The 12,696-nt window shown below is 38.8% G+C and overlaps 2 protein-coding genes across 3 annotated transcripts; both read right to left on the bottom strand.

Annotated features, from left to right (window-relative positions):
- Positions 1 to 1,388: 1,388 nt before the first annotated feature.
- LOC123712815 lies at positions 1,389 to 6,951 on the bottom strand. The gene is made up of 3 exons (XM_045666091.1): positions 5,683 to 6,951; positions 4,124 to 4,676; positions 1,389 to 2,340 (listed from the first exon to the last, which is right to left on the bottom strand). The coding sequence occupies exons 1-3, from the start codon at positions 5,894 to 5,896 to the stop codon at positions 2,295 to 2,297; spliced, it is 813 nt and encodes a 270-aa protein (XP_045522047.1). The 5' UTR covers positions 5,897 to 6,951; the 3' UTR covers positions 1,389 to 2,294.
- A 35-nt stretch (positions 6,952 to 6,986) lies between these two features.
- LOC123712817 lies at positions 6,987 to 8,915 on the bottom strand. Of its 2 annotated transcripts, XM_045666095.1 has the most exons (3): positions 8,742 to 8,915; positions 7,927 to 8,457; positions 6,987 to 7,564 (listed from the first exon to the last, which is right to left on the bottom strand). In XM_045666095.1, exons 1-3 carry the CDS (start codon positions 8,869 to 8,871, stop codon positions 7,542 to 7,544), a joined length of 684 nt encoding a protein of 227 aa, XP_045522051.1. In that variant the 5' UTR covers positions 8,872 to 8,915; the 3' UTR covers positions 6,987 to 7,541. The 2 variants fall into 2 exon arrangements, with proteins under 2 accessions (XP_045522051.1, XP_045522050.1); XM_045666094.1 differs by lacking the exon at positions 6,987 to 7,564 and having other exon boundaries at positions 7,586 to 8,457.
- Positions 8,916 to 12,696: the final 3,781 nt, after the last annotated feature.

Consider the following 12,696-nt stretch of genomic DNA (forward strand, 5'->3'; position numbering starts at 1 on the left):
ATCGTCGCATTCGATGGAACCACTGAGAAAAGCAGTACGCTTTCACCGCATCTTTAGGGTTCGTAAAGCGTATACTTCGAATTTTATTGCCGATTTTTTTCCAAAATAACAGGCAAACAGCGATTGACAAACCAGTCTGCAGTAACTGTCCTTCCATCTTCTAGCACAACTGTCGAAATTACGTTTCCGTTCAAAGAATGAGGCAATCATCTTTTTTCCTTGGCTTCTTCCTTTCTTTACCTTAGGTAACCGATCCTCGAAAGGAAACACTGCCACTGAGCTGATTGTATTTTGGTTTCGGGTAACAATATATCCAGCTTTCATCACCTGTGACCATGTCAAATACAGCATTTGAATCACCGCCGTTGAACTTATCTGACAATTGGCGACACCAGTCCATGCGAAGGTGTTTCTGGTCGTCGTTTAAAGTATGGGGAATCTATCTGATACAAAGCTTCTTGAAGCCTAAATGTTCGTGTAATAATTTTTGAAGTTGACTCATACCAATGCTTAGGCTTGCTCATATCTGCTGATAGGTCACTCTCTTATCTTCCTCACGAGTGGCACGAGATGGGGCTTCAATAAGAAATATTAATCGCATCCTATCAAAGCTTTGTTGTTGAGAAAGCCAACAACGAAAGTCAAGTCGCCTATACATATATATATACTACATTACGTTACCAAAGAGTTCTTAAATTGAATGTATAAGGTTAACGAAATTGAATATTGTATCTCAACGTTTCGTTGCCGATGGTATGTTTACAACCTTTAGAATGTAAAGACAAAATGTAATTGTTTTAGCGTCAATAAAAAATGTGATTTTTATTTTTATTTATTTTATTAAATTGGGTTCTACTCGGCAAAAAGTGTGTCAAAATATAAGTTACCAAACCATGTCACCAAAATATGCCCCCAGGATCACTGAACTTTTTATAAAGTAGGTAGTAGTAAATATAATTTATGAAAATGATATAAAAGTATTAAATAGCGAATACACTTTACTTTGGTGAGGCCTAGACAAACACAAGATTGAACTTTTACCACTCTGATTAAAACCGCTATATCGCAAGAACCGTATAACTCAGCTGTATTGATGTTTATACACTGTATACCTACAGTATTACAAAGTCGTAAAACGTACTATACATGGATATACACCCATCAACTGTGGATTTATAAGCCCACCGCTGGGACACGGAGACGTTTTTGAGCTATATTCAATAGTTTCCTATCTGCTGAGATGTTTTCTTTTATTTCTGGAAAAGTATGGAATGAATCAAAATGAAACTCAGCTCACTATTTTTAAATATATTTAGTAATCAAATCATTGTAAAATAATGTATACAAATTATTATTTTATTTAACTGTTTGACAGTTATAATTTTTACATAATTTTCTGAGATACCCGTGAATATCGCTACAACTAAGACGTAGCTAAATTAAAATAAATTATGATTTCAAAAACTCGCTGGAACTATAATTGTGGTTATTATATTTATATCAATGGACACGCCTTCATCTTTAATAAAACATTCATTATTTTCCTGAAGTTTGATTTATCGATATAGGTAATTGACGTCGTCTAATCACGACGCGGCGGAGTGAGTTTTGGATTTTTGTGAGACATTTCAGTTAATATCCTAGAAAAGTATCAGTCTAATTACAAAATCACACCGAATAAATAGTAAAACTTTTACATCAGGTAGCGTTTCGACCACTTTAGATAACCCATCTAGGTGTAAAAATATATAGATAAAGGATAGATTGTACTCTAGAATTCCAATTTTCTTTCAAGCTTTAATTAATCTTATTATATTATAAATTTTGTGTGGTTTGTACTGTGAGACATCAGTGTACAATGGTGGTCGTGACCCATGGGTGCCGCTATTATATTATGAAATGTTACATTTAATTAGACACGATAAATTTAAGTGTCAGTATGCTATTACACTGTTGTACTTATAACAACAGCGATGTTTGTTTCGCCTCTATTGCGTTGCGTTCCTTGTGGAGTGGTCCACAAGGAACGCATTGCGTGAAATCCAGATTAAAGGGTTTATCAAAGAGATATTGTGCAGTCATGTACTCAGGTAACTCCAGAACATGTCTTATATTTTATTATTTACAGTTGTTGCACTGATGCGTCCGGTTATTATGGACCTAGAGCAGTTGCGTTCAAGTGAATTATTGGCACTGCCGAAGGAGGTGAAGAGGATGGCCTCCGAATTAATTTAGAGAACATTGTTGGAGCGACACGAATGGACCGCCCATTCGTGTCGTTACGAATTATTTAATTAATGCGACGTGTTCCGAACTTCGAAGGGATCCGCTTCTGCTTCACTGTAAGAATAAAGATATAGCTGATATAGAGAGCCTTTATCGTTGTCTCTGGAGGCACCGCTGTGTGGGATTTGGCTACTCTTGTATCGAAAAAGGTTTTAGAGAAATAAGTTTTGTGTTTAGGGCGGCTCAGAGTGCCTCGATGCTAATTTAAGTTCATCATTATTAAGTAGGATGTAATTTAAGTCCTTGACTATCTTCTTCTCTTAAGAATTGCATATTCCTGGAAAGGCATATAGAAATTAGGAATACTTCAGGAATATATTAGACGATATCTTTATTTCATTTGAGCGTTTATATGTAAGAACACTGTTTCTAACAATGTGCTGAGCCGTGTGTATTACTATTACAGATACACATTAACAACCACTTATTACAATAATATTCTTAAATATAATGCCTTTAAACTAAGAATGATGGTAAAAGTATGTGTGACAACAATCTGAAGATCTGCTTCGTAACCCTTACTTATTATTTGTTAATTTATCATGAAAATATCCTCCATTAATTAAAATCCTCTCGAGAAGAACGACTGAATTAATATCAATTTTTGTGTTCATTACAAATTACAATATAGAGTGGGGTGTTAAAGAAAATAGGATTGCAGTGATCGCCTTGCACAAAGTGGGTATGGAGCCGTTGCGGGTCGGTCATATTCCAGATACTTCAAATGCTTGGTATCAGCCGTATGTTCGTATATCGTACTATTAACAGATATAACAACATTTCGTCCGGTATTCGACCAGAAAAGATCGAACAAAGGCTATTGTGCTTAATAATGCCGTTAAAGCCAGAATTTGTCGAAACCTCCTCAAAAAATCTTATCGCGAGAAATGAAGATTCCCGCTAGGACTCTGTCGCGAATCATACAACAAGACCTGAAGCTCGGCGCTTATCGGCAATATACAGGACATGCCCTAAATCAATTATTACAATTACAGAGAGTAGATTGATCAAAACGCACTTCTGTCGCCTGTCATACGCAAGTGAAAAGCGCAGAAATACCCTATTTACCGATGATTTTTTTTTAAATTGAAAACGAGGGAAAACTTCACCCAAAGTGTATCAAAACACAGTCTTGGATCATGTTGTGAAACCCCTGAGCAATACACTACAAAAATATACTGTGGACATTCCAGCAGGATTCTGCACCTGGTCACAAGGCACGAACTACCCAAGCCTGGCTTGAAAACAACGTTCCGGATTTTATAAGAGTTGAAGACTGGCCCTCATCTAGCTCAGATCTCAACCCTTTAGACTTCAAATTATGGTCAGTTTTAGAGGACATGCCTAGGCCTACTCTAAACGATACGGCGACATTGAGTCTCTCAAAAAATATTTGGAGTAAGCAGTGGCGAAATTTCCCTTGGAAACAGTGCGTAAATCCATAGATTCATGATCAAACAGATTAAAGGCCCCAAAGGTAGCCATTTCGAAAATAATATTTTTTCAATTTTTGCTGAGACTTTAATAAATAGTATGTAGATATACATTTTAATAATATTACATTACTTCATTAAAAAAATGCATTTTCATTTGTAACAGAATTTTTGGCTGGACAAATACGTTTTGTTTGTTTACTGCATTTAAATAAGCCAGATGACAGACTCAATATTGTGTAACACAACGCACTTCCGTTTATTTAACAGTACCTAGCGTTTTACAAATTATAAATACGCAATATTCGCCTATTATTTATTAATTTCATCTAAATTTAATGTTTAAATACTGGAATGAGAATGGTGGCTATGACTCGGTGGTCAATATCGCGAGATACCTTTACCTGGTGTCGTCGTAGGTGGTGGAGGTGTAATCCGTGGGCTCGACCTCGGGCGCCTTGGCTTCGCTCTCGTCGTCGCTGACGGGCGGTGGCCGCACACTGTCGCGTTCGTCGAGCAGCTCGTGCAACACTGCCAGACAACGCCGCTGAAAGGCGCGCTGGCGGGAGCCACAAAGCATCTGATAGTCGGCATGCAACCCTCGGAAGAACTGGAAGTAGGAGGAGCTCTCCTCGGAGCCGAACGCCGAGCCGCATCCGTCGTCACTGGAAGCGCGAGGCGCGAGCGGCGGAGTCATGAACCACGCGGGGGACAACAGCGGCTTGACGTCGTGCGCGTCATCGGCGGAGTCGAGGTCGAGCAGCGTGGGCGCGAAGCTGGGATAGGGCACGGAACGTGCATCGGTGGCCATGTGGTCCCGGAGGAACTCCAGGTCGTCGGCGAGGTACCACTTGGATACCATGCGGCCGCGACTCGTGCACGCCCCGTGCATCTCGTTGCGGAGGTGGCGCGAGTACGAGTTGCGGATGTGCGACCACTTGCGACGCACTTCCGCCACTGCGCAGATTTACAAAATGCTATATTATGTTAACTACCTCCATTGAATGATAACATAATCTTTAAGTAATAAGTACATATACATAACACATGTATTAATAAATGTCCTCATTCCACCAGTGCCTGATTATCCGTAACTCCGCACATCAGATCAGATTCGCAACAGCTTGCGATGTGATTACTGTGTAGGATTGTTTATTACATACCCATACCATAATTAAAAGTACACACTCGTTTAATATTCACTACATTTATTCTGAATTGACCTACTTTAAAACTAGCGATGAGGTAAAAATATAGACGTGACGTGCAATCCTAAATCTAAAGACGAATGAACCTGTGCGTCGTGAAGGTCTTGTAGTTGCAAACTATTAAAACACAATTTAAACTTATGTTAAATCTATACATGTTATGTGACAATAAAATACACTTAATATTTACCAAACAGTAATACATATAATACAAATGAAAAGAAAATTAACATAGTTATCCTAGTACTCCTTAAGATATTACTTAGTTAAGATATACTTTATACATAAATACGAATCTGATTACTAAACAATAACGGTTTAAATTATATTGTATGAACTTTCATCAAAACTGATCGATAATAGAATATTAAAATATACATAGTAGGAATTCAAGTTCCTAAATCATAATACGTATAGAAAAGTGTGTGATTCTTTTACGCTTAGGTAAACAAACCTATATAACCTATAACACTATACTAATGAATGGATTATTCAGAATAACTGGACTGTAGATGCAAGTTATTCTCTGTACTAGTACTTGTGTACTGTCTGTAGAACTACAGACATTAACTACTTTAGATCATTTCTTGTATTCTAAAACATGAAAAATGCGGAAGTAGAGAACGGAGTAGTGTTATATATGTGTATACTACTAAAGTAACGGCGCAGTCGGTGAGTTTGGGCGACTCGGTCGGGCACTAGACGAGTTTTGCATTACCGCAAGGACTTACAGTCACAACATAAACGGCACGCACCTGTCCAGTCCATCTCTTGCGCCACTTCTTGCCATTGCCGCTTGACACTGGTGTAGTAGCTGGCGACAGGCATGTTGTTGCGCGCGTACAGAACGGGGCGAGCCTGCACCAGCCGGATGAGACGCCTGTCGTCTGCCTGTCCCGTATCCACCAGACGCCCTACGTCTTTCTGCTTCTTTGACAGATCTTTCCGCACGCGCACCCGCCGAGCCATGGCCGTTCGCCTGGACGTCACGCCGCGGCAATGCGCGACGTCGAACAAACCGACACACACATCGGCACGCAGACACTGGAAGCTCCACTGCCGTCTCGCTCGCGCGTGTGGTTTTCGAGCGTGGGGAAACGAGATGGGCGACGAACACGTGAGCAAGCAAGAGCGCAGACGCCCGCCGCCCGCCTACCTCCCCCTGCAGGCCGCGCTCGTTCACGATCTACACGTTGGGCTGACGGGTATCGATTCGCGCCGCGGACTTCAACCGTACCTTTTTACTGTATTTGTACCGTTCACACGTCCTTCCTTCCTATAGGCACCGTTGCCGTGACAATTAAAAATAACTATATTAGTTAAATTATCTATTGTGTAATGCTGAAATCTGGGAGGAATTAGCAGAAATAATATCCTGTATTATATATATTTTAAGTGATCCAACATTATACTTCACTTAACATTTCTGTTACCTACGGAAGTAAAATATCAGTAATTATGTAATTATACGATTGATATCAATCTTGTGCACATATGTAGTTAAAATTACCTATAAAAAGCAAAGTATGGGCAGGTACATTTAAATGAGAATAAAACCCTAAATTATTGTTAATTTAAAATTGAATGATTCAGTTCGCGGTTCGTAAACTCGTTGTGTCTCTGACAAACTTTCCGTCCGCTTAGATTTCGTGTATTTTGACAAGGAAGATTGTGTGGGATCCCCCCGATAATAATCGTTATATTTAGTTCAGTAAATTAACATTAAAAATTTTAAAAAAAATCTTTATTTGTTTAGCTATGTACAATAGAATTCAGATTGAGGCCTCCCTAGTAAGTCAAAGACCTGTGACAGGGAACCATAATGCATTATACACCTAAGTGTTCTTCAGGAATCACACCATCTATTGGTAAAAAATAATCGCAAACTATAAACAATTTACTTATTAATAACTAAAATTAAAAGGTTTATTTTAAAATAAACTGTTATATTTGTTCAGAAGCACAGTTTTGGCTAATCTCTAATTTATAATTGTTTGGTCAAGAGATTTGGTTATCAGATCACCGCAACATTATAATTATTACGTAATCGTATTTCCTCAATAGCTTATAATTTTGCTTTAGCTAATTGAGCTTTAAGCTATACGGCATTTGAGAAACTTTCGACAGACAAGCCGAGTAACGCATGGATTAAAGTATGTTGGGAAAGGGTAGGTAAAGGTTCTTCTATATGTCGAGAGCACAACCGACTTCGAGGTCTCCGGGGCGGACACCACTGTGCCTCCTAAGCATCCTAACCGAAGCTGTTGAAGTGAGTCAGTGACTCGCTAATTCAAGGTTCGGCTGCAGAGATTCGGTCGTGGCCGGGCCTGGGCCGCGGAAGGACTTAATGTGGCATATTAAACCCAAGAGGTGTGTCAGCGTGTAATTAAGTCTGCATCAGGTATAATGTGCAAAGTAACCATGTTTAGACGGTATAGTGCAAATATCAGCAAAATTAAGAAAATCCTTTGTATGGCGAGTGTTTTACCAAGGCAAAACTCGTTGCTGCTACTTCATATTCCCGCAAGGAATTCGGGCGCACGGCGTAACTATTGTGCCTTTGAACTGACCATAACAGCTGCTTCATTTATATAAGAGTGTTCCATATTTGCGATCAGTTGATCTTTATACATTCAGCTGTCAAAACAACAAAGGTGAAATCAAACTAAAGAACCAAATGCTGTCACCAAAATATCTCCTAGATGATATTAATTTATTACTTATAAGTTATCAGGAGAGGATTTGCACAACTTGAAACATATCGGATATCTTTCATAACAAATTGTTTGATATGTCAATAAGGCCAGCAGACATATGACATGCGTCTAGTTTGCAATAACAAAACCTGATTGAAATTGAAAAACAATATGAAATCGATTCCAACATTACAACTGTTTAAAAGATTAAAATGTCCTTATAAATATTAGTGATATTGTTCGTTGATCGCCAAAGACCCAAACGAGACTTTCACGGGTAAGGCTTGACGTCGTCGTGCTGACCTGCAGGTTCGCTGCCCGAGGTGGAAACTGCTCCGCGTGCCCACAAGGCCGCATAGTTCTGCTGTTCCGCCAGCAACCCTTCCTCCGCTTCTATTACGGCCGCGAATAATGCTTTTTTGATCCTTATTTGCGCCGGGTACGGGAGCCGTTTGGTGGACTGACACATGCTGTTGAAAAAGATGTCGAGCGGGTCGGGCAGATCGAGGTGTCGCGGCGACAGAGGCCGCTTGACGGGCGCGGGGCGGGTGCGCCGCCGCCTGGGCGTCGACGACCGCGACGAACAGCTGTCTTCGCTCCCCTCGTGACCGTTGACGCGCTCACCCTCGCCGACCTCGGCGCTGGGCTCGCGCGCTGCCGCCTGCGGGAATGGCGGCTTTTTGCGGGCGTTCATATGCGGCTGCAGGAAGTGCATGAGATGAGTGTACTTCCAGGCGCTGCCACGCTTACCGCCCGCCGCGACTTCGCTCTGTCGCTTCAGAGCATCGCGGTAACTGTCGCGCAGCTTCTTCCACTTGAGCTTTACTTCTTTTACTGGAAAAATTGTTTCATGGCTAGCATTCATTTGGTTTTTAGACAGTACCCGAATTTACTGTATTTTAGTGGGCGAAAAAATATTTTCCTTTAATGCGATACAAATTCAAGGTAAAACATAACTTCCATAAAAAATACATATTTTGATCAATTTGACTTATACTGAATTTAACCCTCAAAATTATCTAGATATCTACTAGAATGAGATTCTAGACAGAATGAGACGACATCTGCAGTCATAACTTGCGGCTGGAAGTGCTAGAGGTGCGAGAGGCGTGGCGTACCAGAAGTGAGGTCGGTCTCCTTGACGAGGTCGGCCCAGGCGGCGTCCTTTAGCTCCTGATCGCGGTACTCGGGCGCGGCGGTGTCCCAGAGGCAGGGGTAGCGGCGCACGGCCTCGATGAAGTGCTCCATGTCCCCAGCCGAGTGACGCGAGCTGTGCGGCGGCCGACGGCGGGCTCCCGGCGAGGACTGAGCGCCGGCCGCCCGCCGCACAGCACGGCCCGCCCCCACAGCCCGCACGTTTTGTACGGTCGGAGGAGTCCACGCCTAAGCTGCACAATGTTTTGCTACATAATACTCTCCGGCACTGAAATAAAAAGCGAAACAAAAATACAAAAATCCTCGTACAATTGGTATAATATTTAATTTAATTTTATGGTTGTTTGTTGTATTAACACTGTTTACTGTATCTACTTGATTTCGCTGGTCGTATCCACATGTTATAGGGACGGCACCACTTTTTATATTTTTGTATGCTTGTCAATTTATATCATGTGTTTGTCCTAATTATGTGGTCCAAATAAATAATACTAAAAAAAAAGTTGTGATTTTGTAGTGTCCTGGTCAAAGACAGGTATAATTGCCTGATATTATCTCGACTTCAGTCATTTAGGTATATAATAAATAACATAAGAGTTTTCTGGCCATCTTCATCCTCCAAGTATGTCCATAGGATGTCTTGTAATCACTTTTACTAATATTTAATAGTTATTTCTTATATAATAATACACGAATATAATATATACATACATACATATTATATAAAATTGATTTAAAAAAATAGTGTAGTGTATTATTATATAAGAAATAACTATTGTAAATAATGTTTTCGTAACACCAAATAAAAGGTCCTAGCATCCCAGCGGTGCAGGACCACAGAAGGCATGGACCACGCCACAAGGCATAAACAGTACAATGACTACGATAATAATTAGCCATGTAACCTTATTTACCGGCTAGTTTTGACTAAATGTAGCCTCGTTTTATCACCGCACGAACCAGGTTTCATCCCTACGTCCTCCATGGCTGAATTTATTGAACAGTCTGCATTTTCTTTTGCGAACTACCGAACTATGAAAGCGCCGTTTTTATTAATTTATATACTATATTAAACATGCCATCGGAAGGTACCTACGCAGTATTTAAATAAAAACTTTAACAATTGTCGGAACGATGTGTCTAACGCTGCTCATTTTTATAGAAAATATTTTAATGTGTCCCATAAAAATGTTGCATAAAAAAATCTGAATAAGCGTATATAGAATATGAGCGCCTAGTTTTATTAAGCGATCTCTGCTTGATACTCGTAGCTTAACTATTCTGGGTGATATTCAGAAACGAGAGCGCTGTTAGAGAGGGTTTGCCTTAAGCCTGAAACATACCCTCAGGGCTCAGATTAATTCCATTTCATAAAATTCTAACTTACTTCCAACAATACTTACATTAATAAAATTATACTAACAAAATATGTCTGACAGTGCTCAGGTCTTATGGGATGTATATTATTGACGCTACTGGTAGAAGTATTTTATATATAATATGATGTCTGTGGTTCATATTTCTTACATTGAGTACAGTTTTGTTTATGTTCGTAGTACGCGAGTTGCTATGTCTAGCTTTCAAAGAAGTATAGAAAAACGTCCCTCTGGGAAATGTAGAGCACACCATTTTTCATACTGTTTCAATAATAATTTTTATTTTTCAAATCATATAGCCTTAATCTTCTGGATTCTGAAATACCCAGAGCCTTGGGCACTAAACCACAAGACAAGAGACCAAAATAACGCCTGACAAAAAAGTGCAGCAATATTCTTAAATCTACATTTTGTTGGGATAATGTTATGTAAGAGTATAATATATATTTTTGTATTAGTCACATTTTAATTAACTCTTTTAAATTCTAAATATTTTTTTGTATTATGTTTGTATCAGTAACGGCGAGGCAAACTCACAGCAGTTATTTTTTCAGTATGGATTCTCGCTGTTGGCCTTAAGGGCCTTTACAGCTCAGCTTGTTTTATTTCACCAAGATGACTACCATTTAAGAAGCTGACTGGAATCAACAATCCTCCATATTCGCTGTTCTTAGGTTCTAGTGATATCCACAAATTTGAAGATGACGTCGCAGCAGTCGCCGCAGTACAGGATTTATTAAGTGCTCTATACAAAGATTTATTACAATCGCATAAATTTATAAATAAAAGAAATTTTTGTTTCGATTTCTACCAACCAATAACCTAATATTTCTTTATAACAACAGTATTGACTGAGTGGCCGATACTATCATTACTTAAAAGTTTAAGTTGAGGTCAAAGTTTATTGAGGATTCGCCAAAATTTACTTAAATATGATTTGTAGTATCTGATCTCTTCTATACACTATACACAATACCAAAAGTTTCGTCAATTAAATTGTGCCATTATAATGTTACCAAATAAATTCGTTTAATTATTAATTAACATTAACAATTGGTTTTAACAAATAACATATACGAATGACACAATAATTATTGGTGTTTAAAGACCTATAGCCATAATGACCTAGAGGAGATAGGGAAGTCATGGCCACTTTTTCACATAATAATTAATTAAAAATAAAATTATAAATATAATTAGTATTAACAGCAAATTACATCATACATTTGGCTTTATAAAGGTGATAAAAATTCCCAAAATTCCTCTCGGTATGGAGGCTCAGACATCTCCTGTGGCAAAGAAGAGAGAGGGTGTGGGCCTAGAAAAAAAACCGGCGTAAAAAAATCTCTCGGTACTCTTTTAAAATATCAAATCATCATACAAAATGACTATGGCAAACATAGATTAAAAGAACCAGAAAGATACGGTGCAACGGTAAATTACAAAACTAAACGGAAACCTAGCCGTCCAGTTTCCCGAAGCGGCACAGGGGTTTACAGGCAAGACGTGTGAGCCAGCCATCGTTTTACTCAACTATATTTCCGGGAATTAAACGACAAGATTGATAATTCTAACAAGTTATCTTAAAGGTTAATGAAGAGTTGTCATGCCTACAGCATACGAGAAAGCAGATAAAAAAATAGTTGAGTATAACTGAAATTGAATGAGTATGCCAATTATAGAGTTGGGGTTAATCTGTAGAGCCAACCTGTCATTATAATATATGTATAATTGGTCTAAAGCATTATTTATACTATTTACAGCTCTATCTTCATTATGGCCTGAACAATATATTACAAGATCATCCGCAAATTGTAAATTTTTTACCCCTTCTATATTTACAAAATTAAGAATTTTTTTAGTCTATATACATTGTACAGCAATGGAGATAATGTAGCCCCCTGCATTGTACCTTTAGATACCCTTCTGGGACAATGGGGAATATTATTATGCCTTATATACAAAATTGTATCTATTAAAAAATTAAATAAAGAATGGCAAAGTGTGCCTGGTAAAGCAGTGTCAGAAAGAACTTGAACCAAAATGTGGTCGACATTATCAAACGCACCTTGAACATCCCGAAAAACACAAACACTGGATTTATTATTATTGTTGGCATATTTCAGATCTGGCAAGAGAGATGAAGCTGTCAGAGCAACTTCGACCTCTCCGGAAACCATATTGAACATGTGGACTGATGTTATTCGCCTCTACATAACATTCAAGACGCATCTTTATCATGTATTCATTAATATTTTCCAACACAAGATGACAATGATATGGGACGATATGAGATATCTTCAGGTGGATTATAAAGCATAAGTATAGGGATTACACTTTTCCATGATTCAGGTATATTTTTTAAGTGCCAAAAAGCATTAAGATTTACTAATAGTTTCTTTTGAATGGACTGATTTAGATTTTAGATCAAAATGTATGGACGATTATCTAATGGTGGTGGTGGTGGATATTGGGAACAAGAAAAGGAAATATAGGAAGGAATAGGAAGGAGGAAGCCTTACTAAATGTTGAGATGTACATA

The sequence above is a fragment of the Pieris brassicae genome, chromosome 8, assembly GCF_905147105.1.
Source record: "Pieris brassicae chromosome 8, ilPieBrab1.1, whole genome shotgun sequence".
Classification (NCBI taxonomy): Eukaryota; Metazoa; Arthropoda; class Insecta; order Lepidoptera; family Pieridae; genus Pieris; species Pieris brassicae.

Coding starts and splice junctions, on each gene's coding strand:
- LOC123712817 (XM_045666094.1), bottom strand. CDS start 8,871: ATGGAGCACTTCATCGAGGCCGTGCGCCGCTACCCCTGCCTCTGGGAC. Junction 8,458..8,741: donor GGAGACCGACCTCACTTCTG/GTACGCCACGCC, acceptor CAATTTTTCCAG/TAAAAGAAGTAAAGCTCAAG.
- LOC123712815 (XM_045666091.1), bottom strand. CDS start 5,896: ATGGCTCGGCGGGTGCGCGTGCGGAAAGATCTGTCAAAGAAGCAGAAA. Junction 4,677..5,682: donor GCAAGAGATGGACTGGACAG/GTGCGTGCCGTT, acceptor AAATCTGCGCAG/TGGCGGAAGTGCGTCGCAAG. Junction 2,341..4,123: donor ACCACCTACGACGACACCAG/GTAAAGGTATCT, acceptor TTATTCTTACAG/TGAAGCAGAAGCGGATCCCT.